This window comes from Plectropomus leopardus, chromosome 17 (genome assembly GCF_008729295.1).
Source record: "Plectropomus leopardus isolate mb chromosome 17, YSFRI_Pleo_2.0, whole genome shotgun sequence".
Taxonomy (NCBI): Eukaryota; Metazoa; Chordata; class Actinopteri; order Perciformes; family Serranidae; genus Plectropomus; species Plectropomus leopardus.
In genome coordinates, this window is record NC_056479.1 from 26,684,279 (window position 1) to 26,711,953 (window position 27,675).

Below are 27,675 nucleotides of genomic sequence, written 5' to 3' on the forward strand. Positions count from 1 at the left end.
ATAAAGACTAAAATGCTCCAGGAGCGCGCGACTCAGCCCCGGATAGCTGCGGCGGGACCGTCCGCCTCCTGGAGCTTTAAACCCGGGGATCTTCAGAGAGACACTCCGGGGATTTGCGCAGCGGAGGATTTTGGCCTCGGTTTGACGTGAGTGCTTGTTTTGGCGTGTGTGTGTTTGTGCGCAAATAATGAAGGTGGGGAGAAGTGAGAGGAAATGAAAAGGCCCAACAAATACACCGCTGCATGAGTGGGTGACGCTTAGGTGAGAGCAGAAAATGTAATTTAATGTCACACATGTTTTTATGGCCACAAGATGATTGAGGGAAATGTGCAGGCACTGGGTCGAATTTTATGACTCTAAAATGCTTCAAAAAATATACTTTATTATTATTATTATTATTATTATTATTTGAGCTATCAATGAGAATGACCGAGAACTTTTCTTTTTATTTAATTTTATTTATTTTAGAAAAAATTTCATCTTACTTAATCAAATTAATAGGCTGACCTTTGCCTGAAAAATGTAGCCTTCAGGATGACCTCAGTCTGCAGATTTTTTTAATTTTTATTTATTTTAGAAAAAATTTCATCTTACTTAATTAAGCAAAGAGAGATAGATGGAACTTTTAGAAAAAATATAATGTTACTCCAATATAATTCCTCAGTGTTATTAAATTTACACAAGCTAAAACATTATAAATGTGTCTGTTATTTAAGACTGTTATTCCCTGTCTACTGTACTTAAATCAGGCCTTTAAAAAATAATAAATAATATATTTTTAATTACAGCCAATTAAAAGTGCTTGTTAATGTAAACATTTCGCCTTTTAAAAAATTACAATAAAATCTTACTTAAGTAGTTTTGAAAAAGTAATTAAAAACACTACATTATAAAATATAGACAACAGAAAGAGTAATTTGGTCTCTGTGCAATCATACAAGACTTCCAGCCTTCTGGTAGATTTTTTAAATAAAATAATAAGCAGTCAATAATTTACTTTGTGAGCTGCTCTATGTGAACAATATTTACATTCTTTTAAATTTATATTTACATTATTTGCACAATCAATGAAAAAAAACATTCACATACTCAAATCTTTGCAAAAATCTTCATGATTAGATCATTTTCATGAATATACTTCAGAAATGTTATAAGAAATCATTGTCACGGTGAATTTAAAAGTAGAAAAAGGTAGTGATCTGCTCTGACTCTTACTAAATGAGTGTTTTGCTTTCACTGTAAACATAAACCTGTGCAACTACTGAGGCTCACTATGCAAATTAAAACTTTTTATTTCTGTAAATACTTTGCCGTTTAAGAAAATTGGAGGATAATATTAATTTGGTACCACAATGTCAACAAAAAGGACCTAAGAGAAGAAACAAACATCAGGCAGTCAGAATGATACAAACATGTCCTGTCATGTGAGAGATGATGCAGTTTGTTTTGACACACACAAACACACACACAAACACACACACAGCACAGTTAAAGGTCAGCAGGCTTTAGGTCGGCAGCGCACAAAGACCTCATATCATCCCACTACATAACCTGACTTTATACCGTCCTGCTAATTATCATATATTCCTAATTTATGTTTTTGTCAGATGTGGATTCTGCCAGCTATCATGTTATTAGACTCATTTAATAACACATGATTTTAGAGGACAAACAGTACCCTAAACAAACCAGTTTCAAATAGATAAATTCATATTATGGAGTATTAGATTGTAACAAAACCAAACTTGCGGGGAAGACATGACTGAATGTCTGCTATTGGCTGATCTTGGATGCCTGAAGATGTCACAAACTGTACACATTTGTAATAATTTAACAAAAAAATATAGGCAAGCTGGATTTGGAGGAAATGATAAACACGAATGAGCTTTTTTTCCCTTTAGTTTAACCTATGATTTATTAACTTTAAAATGTAATCACATGTGAATGTGCTTGGTGTGTTTCCTGTGAACTACATAAAGGTTTAATTTTTTTTGTATATTGTATCGAGTATAATTATCTGAGTTTAAATAGGAGAAAAAGTTTCCTCTGCATGGAATCTGTAGTCCAATTTAAGTGTATTATATTATGAAGCAAGGGAGCACATTGTTCAGCAGTAACATGGGAGTCAGTCTCTTGCCTGTTTCAGCTGAAAATGTTGGCATTGCATGTTTCAAATCAAAAATATGTTACATTTATACATTTCATATCATATCAATGCCTCTACAGCGACGTAGTATGAGCTGACTTTGTCATCCGGAGGGGGAGGGAATTGGGGATGGAGTGACACTTCGACGAGACACTGCAGACCACTGTTTGAGACCAAAAACAATAACAAGCGGTTATTTTTGAGTGTATTGTTGCTGTGTTTCCATCTGCTCTTCAGGTGCCAAACAGGGTTGGTCTTTAGCAACCTGTCACTGTTTTTCCTGCGGGGGTAGAGCCACGAAAAATGGTTATTTTTACAGAGACATCACAAGTTTGCTGCCAGGATAGTGGCATAAAAATTGTTTTCTGCTAGTATAGTGCCATGGAAAGTGACTGTATCTCAGAGACATTGGTGCTTTTTGACTGGGGATTGAGCCCCCAAATACCAGATTTTTAAAAAAAAATTCAACCATAACCAAGTTGATTTTGTGCCGAAATATATACACTTGTTAACCTTTTGAAACCTGAGCAAATTAGCTTGATTTCTTTGAGAAACATGAGTAGAAAGCAATGAGCAACAAAAGAAGAAATTACCCAAAACATAGCAAGATCTAGTAAAAAGTACAAGAAAATTACCTGACAATATATTTTAAAAAACAACCCCCAAAAAAACAAACAACACCCAAAAAATGCTTTAAAGGTATAATAATTCTGTAACAGAATTTTAAATATGTAATTGCCATGTTTTTTTATTTTTTTCCTAGACATTTGACTTTGACATGACTTTTCCCCTAGTTTATTTTTTTTTTCTAAATCTACAAATTTCTTGCAATTTATGGAACATTTATTACCAAGTTGCTCATTTCTTTTTTCCTTCACATTTGCTCGGGGTTCAGAGGCTTAAATACTTGTAAAAAGCCTCTGAAAACAGCACAAGAAAAATGATATCGCTCCAGGTTTCAAAGGGATAAACACAGTGTTGTTGAAACCTAAAGTTTAAACTACATAATAACCGAAAAATGTAACGTATCCGTGGTTTGCAGAATGCCAACATTTCTTCTGCCTACTTGGATGCTTTCAGACAAACACATTCCTGCTGACTCAAGAATCTGCTCATCTGACCTGAAAAAACGTCAGTGTGGCTTTTGTCAAAAGTCTGTGGCATTTGAAAACAGTTTATATCCCTCTTTTTCTCCCAAACTCACTCTGTGACACTCTGTCTCTGCCTGTGTGCACCTGTGCTGGACAGAGCAGCAGGTGTGTCTGTATTTGCCCGTTGAAGTGGATCAGTCAACCTTGCAGAAGGATCCGGCGGGCTACGGTCATTAACTTATTATAAACGTAATCAGCTCAGTCTTATAATAACGAGATACTGATGGATTTTTCCTGCTAAACAGGGAGGTCAGAGGTCAACCATAAGACAACACCACTAGAGCTGAAGGGGATTCTTGCTAAAGAACAGAGTTGGGGTCCTTATTCTGTTTAAGCATCAAAACACCCTAAAATTTTTAAAATAGCCTACTGTAATAAAAAAAAATACTGGGTATAACTGAGCTTCCATAGTGTACAGATTATTCCCTAATAGTGATAAATATTAGTTACAATCTCGATTAAAATGTCAAGGAATCCTCAAATGGGTAATAAAAAAAAAAAAAATCCGGTCTTCAGAGGACTTCGCCGCTCTGTCCATCTGTCTTAATAAATTCCCGCAGCTGTGTTACATTTAAATAGGTCCCCCCTTGAACGTCTCTGAATCCTGCCTTTGTGCTCATACCACCAAAGTTCCTATTCTTTTGTGTCGCCTTGTCTTTCTCTGAGTTACTGGCTAAAAGGGAGGGGTAGAAATGGTAGAAACAGCGTGTGTGTGTGTGTGTGTGTGTGTGTGTGTGTGTGTGTGTGTGTCTCTGTGTGTGTCTGGGTGTGTGTCTGTGTGTGTGTTTGAGGGGTTGGCAAGTTGGCAAGAACTTGGAAGAGCTTTCGATGCAGCTGGGGAGTGAGGTGGGATGTTGTGTGTGTCTGCTGTATGTGTGTGTGTGTGTGTGTGTGTGTGTGTGTGTGTGTGGGTCTCTGTGTGTGTCTGGGGGTGTGTCTGTGTGTGTGTTTGAGGGGTTGGCAAGTTGGCAAGAACTTGGAAGAGCTTTCGATGCAGCTGGGGAGTGAGGTGGGATGTTGTGTGTGTCTGCTGTATGTGTGTTGTGTGTGTGTGTGTGTGTGTGTGTGTGTGTGTGTGTGTGTGAAAGTAGTTGCATGGGCTTTTGTATAGTTTGTGAGATTGTGTATGTGTGTGTGCATAGTGTGTGTTTGTGGTTGTGTGCCTGAATATGCATGCATGTATTTAACAAAAGGACATCACTGGTAAAAATGTGGTTGACGGGATGGACGATGCTGCCATGGCTGGTGCTGCAGGATGAATGGGGTTAAGACCTGTGGACCTGTGTGTGTTGTGTTTGTGTGTGTTGTGTTTGTGTGTGTGCGTGTGTGTGTGTGTGTGTGTGTGTGTGTGTGTGTGTGTGTGTGTGTGTTGCTACCTTAATGAATAGCCCATTGTGCGTTCTGCTCAGTAGCTGCATCGGCTAGCCAGAGGAGAGAATCTAGTTACTTCAATTGTGTGAGGGGGAACATCTAAAGGAAATTGATATATGGGGGTCAAGGTGGGGGTTGTGGGGAAGAGGGGGTGGTGTGGCGGTTGTTGGAGGGGGCTAAGGGTCCCAGGTGAAACCAAGAGAGAGTTTAGTTACCTGTGGCTGATCTCCGCTGGTATTCTGTAATCATCCTTATACTTGTTTTTGAGGCTCATATTTCCTGTTTCAACCTTAACCCTTTAAAACCTGGAGCGACATCACTTTTCTTGTGCTGCTCTCCGACACCTTTCCCAAGTATTTTAACCCATGAACCCTGAGAAAATTGGTTTTATTTCTTTCAAAAACATGAGGAAAGGTAATGAGCAACTTTGTAAGCGATGTTCCACAAATAAAATAAAAAATAGATTAAGAATTAAAAAATAAAATTTGTAGGGTAAAAACTATCTTTATAATTATCACAATTACATATTTAAGATTATGTTACAGAATTCTTATAATTTTTCCACATTTATAATGTATTTTTCTTGTTTGCATTAATTTGTTTTTTTATTTTATTTTTATTTAAATTTTGTATTTTTGTAAACTAATTTCACGTTGATTTCTTGTACTTTTTACTAATTTATTGCTTATTTTTGTGTCTTATCCTCTTTCTTTGCTCCTCCCATCTTTTTGAAAGAAATCAAGCCAATTTGCTCAGGTTCAAAAGGGTTGAAGAGGCAGTTTGTACTGACAACCATGTTGCCATGTTGAGCTTCCTATCAGTAAGTTTGCAAAAAGTACATTTTAATTGAATAAGAGCTCATCTTTGGGAGAAATGATCTGCAGATCTAGTATCACCTTTAAGTTCTTTAACCGTATGGCTGTGGGGATGGGATTTGTGTCGGTTTGTCTCTCAGTCGCTGGTGTTTGGGTTTAAACATCTTGATGCAACTTGGTTAAATATGTGAGCGTGTCAATACCTGGTATTTACATGCATCATGGCAGATCCAATGACAAGTGGAAAGCTCTTAACTCTTTTAAAGCTGAGCAAATTTGCTTGGTTTCTCTTAAATACAGGAAAAATGCAATGAGAAACTTCAGAAGAAATGACCCAAAAATTTGCAAAACAAATTGCAAAAAAGTACAAGAAAATTACCTAAAAAATAGAAGGAAAAGAAACCAAGAAAAAGACAAAATTGAATAAACAAATAAATAAATGTGGACATTTTTTCTTTAAAAAAAAAATCTACTAATTTCTTAAAATTTGTACAAGAGTACTTGAAAAAATGTGCTCAGTTTTTAAAGGTTTGAATACTTGTGAAGCCGTCTGAATGCAGCAAAAGAAAAGTGATGTTGATCCAGGTTTCAAAGGGTTAAATACAAGTGTCAGCGACTTGTTGACAGCGCACTAACACTCTGCATAACCTGCAAGTTTGGTGGTTGCTTTATCCAAAGCAGTTATAATACCTACAACAAAACCATTTGTTGAACAAATCCGCTGTGTTTCCAGCAACTGTCCTGGACCCAATAATCAGTGTTTTTTTAGGGACACTTTGGGCTTTGTCCAGATGCTTTTTAGGCTTCAAGTGGGTGTGTTTTTTATGAATACTTGACTCCTTTTCCACTATTTTTTTTCACTCTCCAAAAAAAAGATGCTTTTCAGGACCCATCATTGTTTTTCCTGCGGTATTTTACCCCTCAAAAGTTGGTGTTCTTTAGGGACCCATGGCCCATGGGAGTTTTTTAGGAACATATTGCTGTTTTTGCTGTGGCCTTTTAGCCCCAAAAGTTGATGTTTTTTAGTAACTCATTGCTGATTTTTCAGCAACAATAGTGGTGCGAAAAGCAGATATTTTCTTCCAAAACACTGCTGACAAAAATCAGGTATTTTATGCCCAAATATGATCTTTTTCTCACCATAACCAAGTGGTTTTTGTGCCTAAACATAACCATGGTAACCACAGTGTTTGTGGACCATAAGGTGTCAACATATCCACTATGTAATAAAGTCCAAATGTTAATGTATCCATGGTTTGCAGAAAGACACAATGCCAACATTTCTTCTGGCATTTGGGTTGGCCACAGATGCACTGAGCTGCCATTAACACACTGATGAGCATCACACCCTTTTGCATCAACCAAGCCCTCAAAGCTTTGGGGTCGCTGAACCCTGCTGCAGCTGTGATGGCAACAAGAGGCAAAAGGGAAAAAGGAGACGATTCAGGAAGAATAAGAGAAAGAGAATCCTCAATGCTGCCTTGTATCTGTCTCCTATCTCCCTCTTAGAGTGAAAACAGTCACATTATTCTTTTATGTCCACCTGTTGGCATCTATCGTGCAATTTGAATATGTATATGTGTGTGTTTTTTGGCTGTAAAACCCCTCACACATCCATCCCTACCCATATATGCAGATTTCATGGCAAGATTTGGAAACTTCCCAAACAGCCCATCTCTGTAGGACGAGTGGACATGCTTGAAAAATGATAATTGGGCGGAATGAGAGGCGAGGGACGTGGAGATTGAGTCATTTGCAGGAAAATGCAGAAAATGATGTTCAAGAATTCAGCTGGGAACAAGAGGCTCCTTTGTTGGGCTGATTGTGCTGCATGTCTGGCCGGTTGCTGTTTGGGACATCATCACACAGCACTGATGTGCCTCTCTAAAAATGTTCGATTTTAATGATTCTCTCAGACTGTTTTTCCCCCAGGACACAAAACAAGATTCTCATTAAATCTCTAAGTTAGCGTGACATCCTGGGAGCTGAGAACAACAATATGCATTTCAGATACTTGCAAACAGTGTAACTGAGTACTTTTACTCAAGTACTGTACTGTAGTACTACTTCTTCCGCTTCACCTGAGAATTTCCTTTTTATGCCTTATTATATTGATTTGACTCCATTTATAGGGGCATTATGTTAAATTCATAGTGTATGAGTTGTCTGCACATGGTTCCTAGCATTGCAGCTAACAGTGCTAACTCCAAAAGCAATGCTTAAACAACAACAACAAAAGTGTTGACTGAACTAACAGTGTCTATCTGGGGATAACTGCAGGGTGGGTGCTACGCTTACATGATACTGCTGATGGGATAACTGTCTTATGATTGCAGTTCAAAGTGATGGCAACACTTATTTTAGTTCACCAGCTAATTTTAATTTTTAGTGAGCTAGCCAGTGGGATACGCTCGTGCACTAACATGCTTGGACTTCAAGGAAAAACTCACATAATCAAATTGCCTTCTTTTAGTCATTGCAATTCATCCTTGGCCCAAACTTTGATAATGGTTCTTTATCTGCTTGTATCTTGCTGTATTAAGTGTGGAGAGTTTCAAAGAAAAATGACAAATGCTAACACATTTTCAGTACTAACACATTTTCATACAAATATGTGAAATGGACGCAACCTTTCAACAAAGCATTACATGGTCAGAAAATGTATTAAAATTACCTGCTGCCGACATGAAAACAACGCCAATACAGAGTATTACAAACAATCGCAATTCCATTGTGTGTTCTTGGTTAGGTTTAACCCTTTAAACCCATATTGGTTTGATTTCTTGCAAAAACATGGAGAGAAGGCAACGAGGTGCTTAACAAGACGCCCCCCAAACCAGCCACAAAGTAGTAAAAAAGTTACAAGAAAATTAAATTTTTAAAAAAAGAAAAGAAAAGAAAAGAAAAATACAAACAAGTAATGGATCAAAAAGTGCAGAAAATTGGAAAAAAATAATAATATAATTCTATATTTTTTTGTAAAATAATTTTAAATATATAATCATAATAACTATAATTATAGTTATCTGGACATTCTTCCTAATGTTTTTTCATTTTCCACCATAAAAAATTATAATTTTGATGTCTATTTCTTATTACTTTTTACTAAATTCTTGCAGTTTGTGGGACATTTCTTGTCATTTTCCCATTTATTTGAAAGGAATCTGAGACAGAGGGCAGATTTACACAGATACACTTGTAGACAGATTGAGAGTTCAAGTTCAAAGAGCTCAAGTTCATTTTTCACTAAAGGACCCGAAGACGGTCATTTATGTTGTTTAATTATGTCATTTTGTAACTAAAAATCTGATTTGAGTCATTCACGTCATTTATTGGATACATGACCTTTATAGACTACCTTATAATTTCTTGTATTCGTGTGAGTGAACGCTGCTTCCTCAGAAGAGACCATAGTTGCATTCAAAGTGCAACAATAAGTATTGTAACTGCATTTAATGCCAGTAATGTAATGTACTGGTGTCTCAATTGAATCAGTCATCATTGGCGGTGTCTTTCACCGAATGGATTGAATGGATTGACCTGCATTTTAATTCCTTTGTGTTTGCAGGACAGGAACTGTTTTGATGTACGAGGGGAAAAACAGAGTTGGGGGGACAGGAAGAGGGGTGATGCTTCTTAGGAGGAGATATGGAAAAGGAGGAGGATAAAAAAGTCACTTTCCAATCATGAGTTTTTCTCGGAACATTGAATTAAGCAGCGTGAACGGGTGGGGGCCTCGAGGGTCTGGGGGCGGCTGGCCGCAAAGATGCCTGAATGAAAGAGTTCGTTGTTCGATGCTGGGAGAGGGAGATGAAAGGGGAGAGGGAGATGGCAAGTTTGTCGGACATCAGTCCCCTCTCCCATCGCCTTCTCACCCTGCGGCCCTCCCTCGCTCTGCCCATGTGAGCTAGAGTTCAAACACAGGGCCCACAGCTGCTCACATACACACACTCACAGAAGCACATACGTGGATAAAAACATCGGCGTCTATATGCAAACACACACTTAACTGAAATATATAGGCAGATATGTAGACTTACTTACAAACTACTTGCAGAAATGCATCTCCACGTGTGCTCTAGATCTATACATGTGCTGCACACTGAACTGTGTACAGGCAAACACACATACGCACACAAGTACACAAACAAACAAACAATCACATGCAGTGCCTTTAGGGTGCAGATGAGAAAACACCAGTTGATCCCCCACAGACAGATCACGCACAGACAGATCACACATATTGTAGATAACAAAGACACAACCATCAAACGATGCAAAAAGATTTATTGCCTGTTAAAGCTGTTAATAATGAGCATTAGTTTCTGGGGCAGCGTTTTTGTCTGAAGTCGTCTCATGACGACAGTCAGTCAGAGACCTTCCATGTCAACCTATGACATGCAGAGTTTGGAGTGAGAACGAGTTGGCTAACCATGTAATGTAAGGAATGCAAGTGTGCTTATAGGTGAGGTGGGAGGTGGACGAGTGCCATAAACAACGGACTTTCGTGCAGGACTCTGCAGTTCATGTCATGTGTTGTGGTGTGAGGATGTGTGTGTGTGTGTGTGTGTGTGTGTGTGTGTGTGTGTGTGTGTGTGTGTGTGTGTGTGTGTGTGTGTGTGTGTGTGTGTGTGTGTGTGTTTGTTTTCACCTCACCATGCGCCTCTTTTGCCTAAACCGTCCATTTCTGTGGTGCCTATAATCCCAACCATCATGACAGTCCACGCTGTTGTGTGACCATAGGGACCATGGTGCGTCATCCCAGCACGTGCATTTGTTGACATTACCGTTGCAGCATCCTGGAACATCATAGGTCGACGCAGCAAGGATACCTAAAACGTCATAGGTTGATGTGGAAGGTCACTGACCAACCATCACCATGTCACGAGTGTGTTGTAAACTCAGACTCCAGAGCAAGACCTCTATGAGTCTCACACTGCATGACTACGCCGCAACCTTCAGGGCTGAAAAATGGAGCCAAAACTGAAGTGCCTAAAACTGCAGTTCCTTGAATGGCCACTTGAGGCTGGCTCCAGATGCAAGTCAATCCCTGGTCCCCAAAAAGTGCCAAAAAAAAGTCCCAGCTTGAAGCCAGTTTTGGTCAAACCATTGAATTCCAACTTCTGGGTCCGTTACGTGATGCCATGACGCCCAAAACTCTTTTTCCCTTTGACTTACATTGTGAAAGAGTTCCGATAACAGTCAAAAAGTCTAATAGAGATACTAAGTCATTTTGTCCCCATGTGATTTAATAGAGAGCTGAACTGGAGGACGTCTGTAATGCATGTGCACTATGGGCCACGCAATGTGGAAGATGTGTTTCATTTTACGCCTAGATTTTGTCTCCCTTTGCATTTCTATTGCATCGCTTTTTGGTCATTTTAAATCTCCTGTTTAGTGCTCGTTAATTTGAATTACATTGTGCAGGTAAAGGTTTGACACTGGACTTGTACCCAGTGAGCCCGTTCAGCAATTCAAGCATGTATTTAAGGACAACAAAGACTCATATTTGATCTCAAATTTTAAGAGTTCACAAGGGGTGAACAAAATAGATTATTGACCTATCGCAGTTCGAAGAAAGTAATAAACATGACAAATAATCTTGTGCCAATACCACAAGATCATTTACAGAGTTTATTAAATTTAAAAGGCTCTTAACATCAGCCATTAAAATTTAAAAAGCATGATTAGACAACTCCATAACAGTTCAAGTGAGGAGAGTTACAATGTGAACAAATGATCTTTTAAGATAAGGACACATATTACATGAGCTTGCATGGATAAACAGAGCAAATACAAATATATACAGTATGCTGCAGCAGTACTTTACACTGCAGAGTACTCTACTGCGCAAACTGTCATTTGTCTCAGCTTGAGTGATTGACACATTTGCATTTTCAGCACCTGTAATTTTATTACTCACATTCAGTCTAGGGCATCCAGAGCCAAAATGATGTCCATGTGAGGACCCAACAAACAAAGCCACCCTTGTTGTGATCAGCGAGAGACGTCTGTGACTGATCAGTGTTGTATCTGTTCAATTGTTTTTCCTCTTGATAAGTTGAGATAATTTTATTAAGTTACATCAGAGCCTGTTGATTCATTTGGTTAACATACTAACCTACATGGTCGGCAGTAGTGAGACTTATGTATGAGTGTACGATAGAAACTTAAAGTGAAAGAGACTATTAAGCAGAACTTACTGAAGAAAAACATTCTTTTTTTTTTCACAAAATACAATTCAGTTTCAAGATTTAGATTGACTAAGATGCAGATTGTCCTGCATCTTCAGTATTACGTGACTGCAAACAAGCTATTGTCATCTATTGGTTGTATCTGTGCCATCATAGGGTACATTTGGAAGTATGAGGGTCGTGATGTTTACAGGGTTTGAAACTGACCCATCTATTTTCGTATGTAAAGGGAGTATAAATAAACATATTTGACAGATCCTCTCCTTAAAAAGAAGGTTGCCAGACTCGGTTTTTCCCCCTTTTCAGGATGACACTGGGCAAAAAATAGTTTTTAATTGTATTACACAGCAACAGGTGGAAATGAAATAGAAGTTTGCCAGAGGAGTTTTCACATATGAAAGAAGGGTTTGTCTGAAATGGGGTTTTCCACAATTAAATGTGACGATAATGTGCTGCACTGACTGTGAGAGAGAGGCTTCATGTTAAAACATCTAAGTGACAGCAAAATGGATCCAAGCATGGCAGAATCAGAGGCAGCTGATTAATGGTGAAAAGACACTGGGAGCACACAAATTTAAAAATAAAGATAAATGATGGGAATGAAAGGGAGGAGCATGAAAAGAAGCAGCAGCAAAGATCAGTGGTACATTTGTGCCTTGGGGAAAGATAGTAAAGAAGTGACCTGCAGGAGTGTAGATCCCGAGAGAGAGATGGAAAGGTCGAGAAGATGATGGGCACACACACACAGACACACATCCCATAATTAGCATGCTAACAGCCGTTTAAATGTCCCACACAATGGCTCACTGTTGAGCCTGGCTTGCTCACTTCGGAGACAATGCACAATAGGAGTCAATGGGAGCCCCCAAATCACCCTAATAAGCGACGTTACCCAGCATGGCTTCCCCTATTTTACCATCCCACCGATCACAGTCATTCACTCACTCACTGACCGGCTAATGAAAAGCCGATAGCCTCGAGGCCTGCGCTCACCAAGCAGCTTGCCCTTTTCCTCCTCATTTCCCTCTTTTCATCTTTTTTCTCCACCGACAGAAATGCCTCTCCAGTCCTCCTGAGGTTCAGAGGTCTGATGTGTGGGCTGTTTTTTGGGAGTTCTTGTGCATGGGAACAGCAACAGGCTGACAGACAGTGATGGAGAGTATGTAATTAAAGGAAGATCATAACATTTAGGGCTGAGAGGGTTTTTATTTTCCTCACACAGGATGATATTAACTTGATTAACCCTTGTGGACTATTAGATGCAATTTATGTGCTTTGCATTCTTCTTCTTTTTTTGATAAGTTAGGCTGTGTTCATGCATATGGCATATATTTTGGCAAAATTAGGTATTTTTGTTCAATCTTAGAATTTCTAGCTCAGCTCTGACAATAAGTCTAAAATACAATGTGGACACAAGATTGTTACATTCAGACTGTTAAGTGCAAAAAATGCTCCACTGAAACCCATTCAAACTGCAATTTTTGACCCCACAGCCATCAAAGCATAAAACATGCATTGTATTATTACTTCTGGGTGTCATTCTGGACTTTTCCCTTGGAATTTGTGTATTTTACCATTGTCCACTTGATGATGTCATTTTTATCATATTTGGCATATGGAGAAAATTTAGCAGTGTGTTGATAATAAAATTATTTTATTATTATAGAGGCTAATAATGACTGAAAAAGATTCGTGATAAGACAGCTGTGAGTTCTTTCTGTCCTGATATCGTCATACTGTCAGAGATCAGCACATGCAGTGAGCCGATCCGTATGTAGCTGCACGCTCCCCAGAGGACTTTTCACAGGAGCTGCAGTGATCCCGGGTCTGTCTGCAGTGAGCTTAGACCTGTCTGAACCCCCTGTCAAATTCCTCAGGACTCTATTTCAAGCAGCACCTGAGATTTGCAAAGGAATTACTGAGCCAAGAGCCAAATTCCCCGGATAGATATCCACCTGTGAACGAGTCTGGTTTGAGGTGTCTTTAATCTCTAACAGAGATCACACCACAGGGCTGCTTCAAAATCCCTCATTTATTCTGCCTTTGCATTTTTACACAGAACCAAACAGTCTGGTCCACCGTGTCATTTTAGATAACATGCTGGCATTGCAGAAGGATATGAGGCACGACTTCTAAGGCCACTGAAACTTGCTAGTGTTTCGTATTAGAAAACTTGCCATCCATTGTTTTTGGTTTTTTTTTTTGTCTGGGTGTGTTAGAGCTGTTCAAAGACAAGTGTTTAAAAATGTGGCCAGCAGGGGGCACTGGAATCCATTATATAAATAGTTTGTTACAATCATTTTGCAGGCCCTAATGTCCAATTATTCATAAAGTTATACGATTTCGACAGTTTTGAAGCCCCAGAGAGTCCAAAAAAGACATATATCCTTAGCATGGACACTTTGTTGTGTTACATTCTATCTGGATCAGTCTTGGTCTTGACCAACACCACCATGTGAGCACTTGTGAAAGGGCTGAGTACAGTTTGTGAATGTGTGCAACTTTGTCTGTGTTTCAGAAAATCAGCTTAGTTTTCGATTGGGAAAAGTTTGAAAAGAGAAGTGATGTGACGGTGCACCCAGGGGTTTCTTTCAGTTTAGTTGGGCTTATAAAAGTCTTCCTGAGTACCATAGAAAAGGTCAAAAGATATAGTCAGCCCTTTTACCAACACTCACATCTAATGGAGGTAAAGACTACTTTGATTTTTGTTCTGTGGGGTAGTAGTTATTATCTTATTGTCTTTTTCTCCAAACATTTTTAAGTCTTCACATCAAGATCCAGGTTTATATTCTCTACTGCTCCACCACCAGAGGGAACTCATGCTTCAGTGTTTTCTGATGCATCTCACTGGTGATAGGTTTGGGCTGCAGGGGCATCTAGTGGCTCCTGAGCTTCATAGCTGCATGAGAAGGTTCAGTTTTTGGACTGGCATTTGTTGCATCTTTTGCCACATTTCCAAAAATAATAAGAACCACAATCATATAAATATTTATTTGCCACATCAAAAGGTATACAAGGAATAATAAAGTGCTTCGATTTTTTTCTTCTCAGCTTATTTCAATTAGGACAACAGTTTGCTTAGTGCATGTTTATCATTATACAAAGCAGGAAGCAAAGGAAACAAAAACTATGTAACACAAAACTGCATTTACAGTGTCTTCCCCTGCAATCAGGCTGGCTCCTCTTCTGCAAATACTCATACAATCCAAAACCAACATTACAGAAAGACTGTCATACACTGCCAGTCAAAATATATTGAAGATTATAGTTTGTTTCCATGTTTTTTTAAAGTAAAAAAACTTTTAGCTTTAATGTAACCGAGTGACTTTTTATTTAATTGAAATGAATTCAGTTAGTAATAAAAAAAAAATACTCCCCTGTATATATGTTAATTTTAATACTGACACGGTGTACTTTGTTTTGACACCTGCATCTGATAACACGCTAATTAGGATCTGAGGAGACACACTGGTCCTTGTCAGTCATTTTCTTAATTGCAGGAAAAGCAGAGATGGAACTCATGACCTTAACGATGGCTCAGCTTCATTTAGGCGTCTCAACATTTACCAGTACGCAGTTCAGGGCATGCAGACATTTCAAGAAACACTTAATATTTAAAATCAAGTGTTTAAGGAGTTTTAAAAATAAATATTAAGCACTCAAGACACTCAGTGCAAAGACAATTCAGAGAAACCTCGACTATCTTTAAAAAGATAAAGATCTTGAAACCGGACAGAAGTGAAAATGTTTTGGCAGTACTGTTAAAAATCTACATATCAAATGTTAAACAAATATGTTGTAGTATCAACCCAAATGACAGAATAGAGTGCTGCCATTGTGGTTTTCTGCAAACTGCAAATATGTTAAATTGTGATGGATATGTTACATGTAGTATGTATCATAACATTCTTGTTTTGCCAGTCATGTTTTTGGGACCAATCCAGGATTTATTCATGACATTTTTTGACATTTCCACTGCATCCAAACCTTTTTTTCTTTTTTCTTTTTTTTTAAAAAAAGACATTTTGGAACATTTCCATCTGTTATGTTATGACAAACTGAATACTTTTTTGACAGTCTGCTTAGATATTATGATTATTATGATTATTATGATTATTATGATTATTATTATATTTACTGTTATGTATACGCAGACATTTGCTGCATTTCAGCTCTATTTGAAAAGGTAACACACCATTTAATTAATAAATCTTTTTTTGACTTTAACTATGTTTTTTTTTTGTTTTTGCTTGAACTTAACCACACATTAACCACATTATTGTCACATCGTAAAATTGAAACAGGAAATTTGAACATATCCACTACACTGATACATATAAATTTACCACACATATACCAATGTCACATATCTTTGGTTTGTAGGAAACGGCAACATTTATTCTGGCGATGGGTTTGATAACACATTGCAGCTGTTTGTTACAGGGGCCTAATTAGAGTCAATTGGGTTACTAAAAAGTTACATTTAAGCCTACATGCACTTATAGCAGTTATTTCTAACACATTTATGAATGCATTGCTTTGAAATGTAATATCATGCTTTTTTTGTCTGGCTGGCAGTGTATGTTTGACAATAATTATTTATATTTTGACAAATTTTTATGTTCTTGAATACTTTGCAAGTTTTGTAATGAGAACTTCTTTCTGCAGTCAGACTCTCACAGCTATATTGACAGAAAAATGCACACCAAGCAATATAACAAGCAGCAAAAAATAAATAAATAAATAAAACAACAACAAAAAAAAACTAATAAAGTCAAGAATAAGAGCTGCACTATTACCAGATGCAACAAGTAGACTGTTCTGACAGCTCTGTTGGTAAAAGGGAAAAAAATACATTCACATCCTGATGTTTGCTGTCCACTCATGGCAAAATGGTATGTAAATATTTGTTGGTGTCATTTTGGTTGAAGTGCCAGATGGAGAAAGTTGCTAAACTTTTTGTCATGTATTTTACAACCATCGTAACATCTTACTTTACTACAACTGACATTAGATAAAGTTAGACTTTATTCCCACTATCCCATTCCAGTTACTTATTGCACATTTCCAGACACCATACTCCTCAGCCTCGAGTCCATCGCTTTTTTTTCCTGTTGTACTTCTCAGTGGTTTCACACATTTCTGATTTCAAAGACAATCGGTACACTTAAGCTGCATGCAGTTTCCAAATCATAAATCAGAGGCGCTCTGTGTTTTACTTTCCAACTCCAGAATCTTTGGCGAAAAACAAACAGCACAAACATGAATTAAAGCCACCTCTCAGTATTGTTCCTGTTATCACTGGCTGGAGCCTCCGCAAGAAACAAACCAAGAAATAAGTGTTAAAGTGATCCATAACAAAGCAAAAGGACTAATTTGTTTTATGTCAATATCACTCATTAATTAATTAATTAATTAGTAATAGACTCATTTTAGTATCTAATCTAATGGCTATTACAGATTTAAAATTTCAGTTTTGTTTTTAGTATATTCTCTTAAACTTTTAGAAGAAAAACTATTTTTAACATATATGTTAAAATGCAGTGCTGTTTTCCTAAATTCAATCAATTCAAACTGAGTCAAACTCAGAAAAAATAGTCCCCCCTGCTACACTTAGTGATTGCACTTGGAATGGTTTTGGGAGCACGCTGCACAGCAAAACCAACATGACTAATGTATATAAATAAAGGAGTTATTTTATGATATACAGGGAAATATTTAAAGGTCCAATGTGTAGGATTTATGGGAATATATTGGCAGACATTGAATATAACATAATATAACTATATTTACACTAGGAGTGGGTCCTTAATTATTGCCATGTTCACTGCCATGTTTCTACAGTTGCACTGAATGGACAAAGTAAACATTGGCTCTAGATAATGTCATTTGCATTTTCACATTTTCACAACTGTCACTGTAGTTAGAACCCGTTTTCTGACAGGCAGCACCAAAAAACACTGATCTGTAACATGAAACAGCTATATTAAGTGTTTTTAATCACCTGGTCTGTTGGTTTTATACAGGAAGAGACCTCTGCGGACAATTCAGCTCCTGGTGAAAAACTCCTGAATGTCTGGAACTTAATTGATCAGAGAAATAAGGTAAGTACACATGAACAGGTGCTGGTGAGCTGCCTGTTTCCAACATACCAAATAGCATTGGAAAAACATTGATTTGTAATGTGAAACTGCTTTGTTCAGTATTTCACCAATATTATTCACCTAGTTTGTTTACTTTGGAGAAGAATAAACTTTTGTGGATAATTCGGCTCCTGGTAAAAACCTCCTGAACAATGAAGGAATTCTAATCAGGAGAAGTTTCAGCTGGTTGCAATCTGCAAACCTCACCAGCAGATGCCACTAAATTCCTTGACATCTTACACACTGGACCTTTAACAAAACAGGCAATCTCACAATAGTGCAAATCCCTGAATTTGCATGGAACCAATACAGGCAGGATGCCCATGGACAACATGGAGATTATCAAGCATAAACTGACAGCTTATTGATAAAACAGTGCAAACTCAGTCCTCTTCAAAAAAGAAGAGAATTACATCAAAATTGCTATTGCTTTCATAAAATCTCACGCGAAAATAATATTTTAAACTATGCAAAATGTCCATACTGTCTAAAACATGACTCAAGTTTCTGTACTTAAACTGCCAGTGTGCTCTCCTTTGGTTATGAAATCATAATAAAAGCCTGTCAGCGCTTTGTCAGCGATTCTTTGTCCTCCTGCAGAATCAGTCTGGTTGATCATTATGGCTCTTGAAGGAGTGCAGTTGCATGTGCCAAAAGTTACTGAGGAATGTGTGCAATCTGTTATTTCTAATCTCAATGAGAAGAAAAAACAAACACGTATAAAGTAAAACAACACCAGCAAGGCAAACAGGGTTTCTGTACATGCAATCCAAAGTTTAACACAAGCAGTCCATCTTCACGTCAATCTTTAAATCTCTTGCTCACTCTTATACGTCACTGGATCGAGAGGGATGGCAGTCTGCAGGATATCAAACTCCATCTGGTTATTGTCCATGTCCAGAACACACATGACACTATGACTGCCTGACGTCACAGTCGCAGTCTCCTGGAACATATTTTGAAAGTCTACAGAAACCGAAGTCCTCCTCTCCTCTGCCCTCTCCTTTTTCACAATCTGGGAGTCGAAGATGTCCTCCTCTTCCTCCCCACAGCTCAACGCCACCTCGTTCTCGTAACAAAAGGCGCTCAGCGACCTGGGGATCAAGTCTTGTGTGGTTCTATACGCAGAGACGGGGAGAAGCAGCCGAAGAGGCCCGGCTTGTTGCCTCATCGAGCTCTTTGGCGCTGAGGTGGGGCGTTGACGGCACCTCGTAGGTCTTGTGGAAGCGAGCGTAGTCCACCTTGTAGCAGTCCCGGTCCTCGTAGATCACAGGTTCAAACCTGTGACCCCAGAAGACCTCTCTGGCAAGGTAGGAGCTACGGAACTGGGTGGTCATGGCCGTGGCCTCCACCATCCCCTCCAAGATTACAACAATCTCAAAGTCATCAGCCTCCAGATCGGCTCGGCTTAAAGTATACAAGGGGCTATCTTTATCTATCTCGTGGATTATAACCAGCGGGGATACAAGAAACAGTCTGTCTGTGCCCTCGTCATAGCCCACATTCAGGTCCATCTGCTCCAACGGGATGAACTCGCCCTCAGCTGTGACATATGAGCGGATGAGCTGGGCGCGGACATGAGCCTCCACGATGTGGCTCTTCCGCAGGTTTCCCACCCTCCACATGAGGCACAGCTTGCCATCACGCAGGGCGATGACAGCATTTTTGGAGAACATGAGAGTCTGGTTTCTCTTCTTTGGCCGTGCCATTTTGGCCATAATGGTGCCGATCATGAAAGAGTCAATGATGCAGCCGACGATAGACTGGATGACGACTGTTAATACAGCGATAGGACACTCCTCTGTGACGCATCGCCAGCCATAACCAATGGTAGTCTGAGTCTCCATGGAGAACAGGAGCGCCCCGACAAAACCTTGGACGTGAAGTATGCAGGGCATCCTTTGTGTCTGCCCTCCATATGTGTGTCCAGAGTTTGGTCCATGCAGCCCCGCCACCGCCAACCCGTCACCCTTCACCGCCGGCTGCTCCTCAAAGTCCCCATGTGCCAGGGAGACAGTGTAAAAAAAATACCAAAGAAAAGCCACGAGATCATGAAGCTGGCGCAGAATATAAGCAGCAGGTATCTCCAGCGAATGTCCACGCATGTGGTGAAGATGTCAGCTAGGTAGCGCTGCCTCTTTTCATCCATGTTGGTGAACAGAACGTTACATTGCCCATTTTTCTTTACAAACCGGCTCCGCACTTGGTTGGAGCCCCTTGTCAGAATCTTCCCGTTGTAGTTGTTCATCCCTCCGTGTCCCCTTGTGCCGGGTGCGGCAGCAGAGGCTCCCGACCTCCTCCTACTGTCTTCTGTCTCCGCGTCGCAGGGTGAGTGCAGCCGGGAGTCGCGGGAATTGTGGCCGTTATGGAGTCCTAAGCTAGAGATCTTCTGGCGAGCATCTTCTGGTAAAATGTCTGACACAATGCTGTACCTATCAGACCAACAGAGAGGAAGATGGGGATTAAAATGTGATATTACAGACAGAAAACTGGTTACCATTACAGATTTGTGCAAAACTAGAGCAATATTTTCCAAATGTCAATAAAAACACAATTGCAAGATGACTGCGTTTCCATTGAACAATGTTTTGCGACTTCTTTTGCGATGATATGCAACTTTGCCTCTCATGATAACATTCCAAAAAGCATGTCGATAGATGTGTGAAAACATTAGGAGGTTTATTTCTAGCCGCCATTATTTACGATCGAAGGCAACATAGGCATGTTATGAGAGCGATAATGGAAAGGCAAGCCCCTTATACGTGGGAGTGGCCATGTATGAGTGATTTCTGGGAGGTGATAGTCCACGATTTCAGAGGGGAATTGTGGATTCAGAACTTCTGCACGATCCCCTTAACTTTTGAAGAGTTATGTGATGCAATAACACCTCTTAAAGCGCCTGCTGCAACATGCCAAAAGGAGCTAGTTCCTACTAACTAGCACACAGCCTATGTGACCTATAAACGCAAAAAAAGTGTTTATATTCCAGTTTTGCAAAATTTTGTGCCCCCAAACATGGGTGTTTTAAGCCACAACATAATCGTTCCTATCCATAAGATGACTTTTGTGCCCAAACCTAACCACACCTTCACGTCAGCAATGCTGAGAAACTTTATGTTTCATTGTATCCATTACAAAAAGTAATTACAAATGTAACAAATCTGTGGTTTGCAGAAATTTAAAATACAAACATATTTTCTGGTGATTGGGTTGACATCTGTCAGCCTTGAAATTCCCATCTGATCACAACTTCAGAAAGTACAAACTAGTGATAAAATGGACATGAATGTATTTGCATAATTCAGTTATTTATTTTAATGTTGTGGTTTTGCAAACCAATTTCTCATTTTTAGGAAGAAATCTGCCAGAAATTAAGTGTTTTTATTTAAATGTTTTTTGGTTTACTGACAGCCCAAATGCTGTTTTAAGGCCTCCCATCCTACCTCGACTTTCGAAGTTTCGGGAAATCCTAAGATTGTTGTTGGATCCATATCATTTAAATTTCGGTGTGCACAATAGGAGAAGGAGGAACAAAAAGAGCAGGAAGACAGCTTATAGAGCCATAATCTTATTGATCCTCGTGTACTTTCCGTTGTACCTTTTAGAGCACACTGTGCTCCCTCTCATAGACAGCGACCGGAAGATGATACCTGACTCATTAGTGATATTGATCCAAGCTATATCAAATAATAAATGATAAATTATTAAGCCACACAGGAAACAGAAAAACAATATCTCCCAAACAATTTACTGAAACCGACCAAACTTTTGGTCACCTGAGTGTATTGATCAGCCTCACCTGTCTCTCTCCTTTACATGGAGGATTAGCAGCAGGGAAGGTGAGTTCAGTTTAGCTATGTGAGGAGGATTGCTGTCATCACACATTATAGGATTATATTTGAGTCAGCATCAGTCAGACAACCCATTTCGAGAAAGGCCGACGTACTAATGTAATGTACGTTACTGATCATATGCTGTACATATAGATAACTGGTTAACACTCTTTAAATCATTCAGTAATCCACCGAAAAATGTCAGATCAGATGTTTGAGGTGGAATTTTTCTCCTTTTAACGACACAAAAATCAAGCTGTTTTTCCATCTTGCTATAGCCAGGGTCCAATATTTGGCCATAACGTCAACCTTTATTGTGCAATGAAGGGAAATTTTATTTGAGTTTTTAAACAGTGCACTGAGAGGACAATGAGAACGTTTGTACCGCTGCTGCAAAACTGCAAAACTGTAAGACATAAGGAAACACAAACAAACATCTATGAGACAAACAGAGACAGTATAAAATGAAAATATCATGGTAATCTGCATACAACTATTCCCTGATAAGTGTATTGATGGCTATTAATACAGTAAGACGACCTTCGGACTTCTTGTTCTCACACTGTTGCAGCTGCCTGCAGGCAGGTCTTTGGGTACTGCTGTTCAGGACAGTGTAGGACGGCCTTGGCCTTTCTAAGGATGTGCTCACTGTAAATATCCCTGAGCCGGGCCTGACTCACCCTGACCGGCTACTTACAAGCCCATCCTTACTGTTTCGTTAAGACTTTCTGATAAGACAACGTTACAAAAAGATAAAATGGTTTCTGTAAAAGTCAAAGGCTGTTGTGTTGCCCTTTTACACTGTAACTCTGGTACAGAATAAAATGGATATGACAAAATAAAACAAGGATTTCGAAGTCCAATCAGAACCATTGTTATATGTATATATATATTGGATTCAATTGTATGTTTAGACTAAGTGAAGTGAAAGAAAAATGATTTAGGTGCCAAAGGAATAGTCCAGCAACCTAGAGTAGATTCAGGCCCGATTCAAACAGAGAATTAATTTGTTGTCCTAAAGAGGCAGCAGAGGATTAATAATATTAATAATAATAATGATAATAACTTTATTTGTATAGTATTTATTGAAATAAAGTTAAAAACTGCTGCATGTGGATAAGAATAAAACAAATAAGTATAAAGTTACAATAAATAAAACAATGTTAAGAGCTAAAATAATAGTGTGCACTGGGGCAAAACAGAATAAAAGGGACATAAAACACCAAATGTACTTATCACAAATGTACAAAACAGTAATTAAAAGGAAAAGCTTTTCTATAAAGATAAGTTTTAAGCTGTGATTTAGTCCCCCACCTGTTGGACCTACTTGTTCCCATGGCACCAGGATCTCTGGTTTAGGGGCCTGAGTGGGAGGCCGGACTCTCCCACCATGGAGGTGGTGCTCGGGCCACTGAGGAGTCCACTGCAGGAGAGACAGACAGTCACAGAATCAGCCCGAATCAGTTCACGTAAAATTACCATCAAATTACAGCAGGTGCACAAGTAGTTTCCAAAGTGGGGGTTTAACTCAAAACAGCACAGAGAACACTTCAATAAATGCAAAACTGAACCTTTCCTTAACTTTTAACCCTTTGAAAACCTGGATCAACATCATCTTTCCTGTGCTGCGTTCAGACGCCCCGCTTAAGAAAACATGGGGAAAAAAGGCAATGAGCAACTTGGAAATGTAAAACTTAAGAAATGTTCCAGAAATCACACACACACACACACACACACACACACACACATACAGTATATATATATATATTATATATATATATATATATATATATATAATGACACTCTACACAAAGCGGCTTCCCTACAATAATCATTCAGTTACATATACAGAGTATAATGTCCCCACTGTATAACAGCATTAAACTGCTTCTCTGTAAAAAGAAATAATTTCTTCTCGAGGAGGATCTCAGGTCTTAAATGTCATGAGCACAGCTTAACGGTATTTCTTCGGATTACATAAAACTGTCTGTTCAGAAATACAAAGAAAATCCTGTCACTTAATCTTTCCTTAATAATACCTGTTCTACAAAGCAGGGATGATATCCAAGCAGAGGGCTGCTGAAGTAGCAGTAGTAGTGTTGCTACATTTCATTTTCTTTCCTTTTTTAAAGATTTTTTTTGGCTTTTTGCCTTTATTTGATAGGACAGATTGCAAGTGTGAGAGGGGTAGAGAGAGGGGATGACGTGCAGCAAAGGGCCACTGCAGCTACTGTTTTGTTACATTTCTTCATATTATCACCCCTTTTGCCAGAAGACAATGTTGCAGTCGTATTTTTTTTGCAAACCTCGAATATGTTACATTTGCACGTTTCATACATGTTTGTGTGTCACCTTCGCTAGATGCCTGCCAAGATGCACACCACTTCTACCAAAAAACAACAAAACCAGTTGTGATTTAATAAGTCATTGCTGTCTTTCCAGCTGCTTTTTCTGCACAAAATATGGGTGTTTTGTGGCAATATGTCAATATTTTCCCCCAAAAAACTTTTTACAGAGATGTCACTGCTTTTCCATTGGGAATTATGCCTCCCCAAAATGGGTATTTTAAACCAAAACATGATCTTTTCCAAACCATAATGAAGTAGGTTTTTTTGTGCCTGATCCTAACCACTCATTAACCACAGTCTTGTTGTTGGAATGCAAAGTTTCAACATAAGTTTCAATGTTTTGGCTACACACTTTTAAAAACAAATTATTTGGCTCAACAAAAAAAAAAAATCTTGCAATGCAACGGTTTTTCGTCAATCTTTGATAACTTGTAATGAAATCATGACAGCGAGTGCATGACATTGAGTAAGGGGAATACACTTCTCTTCTACAATCAAAGGCATTTTAGAGTTCTGATTACTGAATAATTGACAGCAAAAGACACGTTTTTAAGTGAGAATAGTCTTTTGTGTATAATTGTTTGGCTTGCAGGTCCATCACACAGTCTTAACTGTCCGAATTTGTCCAGGCATTTTCATGGGAGGGGACTTAACATCCCAAACTGGAAGTGAAGAAAAGTTAAATTGTCAAGCCAATTTCATTACTTTACAGCAACTTAAATTTTGTTGTAAACACAATATATTAAGTCAATGCAATTATCAACATTATTACATCAACACGTCAACTTCCATGTGCAGTTGGTGTACATACTTTGTTTGCATATTGTAATTTTATTGTATTTTCTGTTATTGTTTTTGCAGCTTGGTTTTTTTTTAATCATACTTGGCACCTTGTTTTTTATTATCTAACATTTTAATATTTTAGCATTGTTATATTGTAATTTTTTTTTACTATGTATTGTTCTTTCGCTTCTTATACTAGTACCTCATAGCTGCTGTAACATTGTAATATTCCCCACTGTGGGACTAATAAAGGGTTATCTTATCTAACAGGTCTGATCTAAATTATGTTTACAACGTAAAAGGTTTATCTAGATCAATAAAATCTAATTTTTTTTTTCTGATGATTGGGTTAATATATTTGTAAAAAAAAAAAAAAAACATGTAAAGGAAATTAATTTGCTTAATTTAAAATCACTGAACATAACCAAGAAGAGATGATTTCTGGATCTTTGTTTCTCTGCAACGACACTCATATACAAGCATATCTGTATCTGTATTTGTACTTTATGTGAGTATTTCATGTTTTATGTGTGGTCTGTCTCCATACAGGTGTCTCTGGCTTCCAACCAAAATTGCAGCTGTGGAACAAGTTCTCCCACATTCGTGCCGCATCTATAAAAAGAAGATGCAACCAGCTAACAATCCATCATCGCTGGCGTCGCCCCTTTTGGTGCAAAGATGTTATAATCTGTAATGAACCAGAGGCCGTGAGAGGCAGAGCGCAGGTACCGAGAGAGACAAGACACACACACACACACACACACACACACACACACACACACACACACATACACACAGTACAAACCAACGAATGGTCACCAGGTAAAACTGGGAACTTTCACTGAAGCCAGTTTCCATAGGAACCTGTCTCCTGTGGCATTTGGGGGATGGAGTGAAGTAGAGAGAGTCACTGGAGACACAGTGGTTGAAGGGGGGCTTGTAAACTGTATTAAGTGCTCTTATAACATGAGTCATAGGGGGAGAGAGAGAGGGCAGCAGTGCAACATCTACATTTGATTTTAAGTAAATAAAGTGCAAGATGTGACTTTTAGTTGAGGCTTGTGATCCTTGTTACTGACTGAGAGCAAAAATAACGAGGAGGGAAATGTGTAGTCTGAGACTTGGGTCAAAAAACATTTTCAAGAAGCTTTTATGTTTTGCTTCATCCACTTATTTTCCTAATGGATTGCCCTAATGACACTACTGAGGACAAGAAGACCATAAATTAGAAGAAATGACAGATTTTTACACATGCAGTTAACATATCTGCCATCTTTATTTTTGGTTATTTATCTAGTCCATATTTTTTATCTATTTTAATATTTTTGATTTTGGGTTGTGGGGAATAGTAGAAAATAACAGGGCCTCCCTATGAGCTGAGTTCTTCATAAAGTTTTGATGTGAATTGAATTGAACTGAACTATGTTAAGACTGTATAGTAAAAATATTGATGCATGCATGAAGGATTGTGTCTCTACTTTTAAAATTAGTAGTCGATTATTCAACAGTATTATCTCATTCACAAAATATCATCAAAAATTATTTTGAGAGTTGACTTTGATAATTTAAAGGAACAGTGATTTAGGAGATTTCATGGCATTTAGCGGTGAGGATTGCAAATTGCAACCAGCTGAAAGACTTCCCAGTTAAAATTCCTGCAGTATTCATTGTTTAGGAGGTTTTAAACCAGAACCCGGATTATCTGCAGAAATCTCATGCTCTCCAAAAACTTGAGCCCAGCACCTGCTAATGTGTGCTCACCTTTTTGTCTGATAACTTATGCAGAGGTCTATTTGTAAAAAAACCCCAACAAAAAATGGACGTGGTGATTTAAATGGGTAAAAACCTTAATTAAAGCAGTTCAATTGTAAAACAAATTGTGTTTTTCAAACACTGCTCATTGCGTAGGGGCTGCTAACTACGGTGGCCCATGCAGAAAAATGCAACGCGAATGGTGCTATCTGGTGCCAGTGTTTTGTTTGTCCATTCTGGGCTACTGTAGAAACATAATGATGCAAAATGACAATCTCCTATGAGGAGGACCTGCTATGTAGATATAAACAGCTCATTCTAAAGTAATAAAAACATACTTTTTATTTAAGGTGATTATACACTAAAGAAAACATACTAATTATATTACTTTCCATTTCTGCCAGTATATTTCCCCATAAATCCTACGCACTCTCATACCTAGTTGTCTCATATCGCCACTTTTCCAGTGGACTTTCACATCTACATATTATGTGCTAGGTATCCTCCTGCGTCTGCTGTTGACATTCTGGGATGCTGAAACCAATGCTGCGACATCAGCAAAAGCACATGGTTACATTTAGAAAATAAAGGAATAAGAACAGGCTGCTAAATCCAAAACACTGGACTTTAAAGTGACTGCTCGTTGGACAAAATGAGCAATTTTTTCTCATCAGTTTTTTCCAACTTTTTACTAACTAAACAATGATTTCACAAGAAATCCACATGTATTATATTTGCTTGTGTCCCGTCTTTGCCAAATTCACAGATTAATAGTCAGTCACAATCTGGTGCACTGAAATAAGAAAGGTAGCGGTATGTCTTGGAGATTTCTTGGAGATTTCATGACTGTTAATCCCAAAAGAGGCACAGAGAGAAAGACGGGCAGGTTGGGTTTGGGATTAGGATGCAGTGTCCATGTTCCCTAAAGCCTTTAATAATCGCCCCTCATGGGAAACACCATCAAATCTGCCATAAAAGTAAAGTACACATCCAGTTGGACTATCAGAACTTCATAGCCTGGCTGATATGCAGCGGTTATGCAAAGCAGTCTGAGTCATGTTTCATGATATGCTGGTCATAACTGGTCATTGAAAAGACTAAATTATAGCCTTACGGTCTATAAAAGGTCTGTGCATAAT

At 38.5% G+C, this 27,675-nt stretch overlaps 1 protein-coding gene and 1 long non-coding RNA gene across 2 annotated transcripts; one reads left to right on the forward strand and one right to left on the reverse strand.

Moving 5' to 3' along the window:
* LOC121956970 lies at positions 1-25,537 on the forward strand. The gene is made up of 3 exons (XR_006106730.1): positions 1-146; positions 17,704-17,781; positions 25,334-25,537. It is a non-coding gene; the product is annotated as an uncharacterized LOC121956970 (long non-coding RNA).
* LOC121956969 (ATP-sensitive inward rectifier potassium channel 12-like) lies at positions 18,536-22,990 on the reverse strand. The gene is given in 4 exon segments (XM_042505423.1): positions 18,536-18,955; positions 18,957-19,846; positions 19,849-20,252; positions 22,968-22,990. Coding segments are annotated over 4 exon segments (1,644 nt in total). The 3' UTR covers positions 18,536-18,628.
* Positions 25,538-27,675: the final 2,138 nt, after the last annotated feature.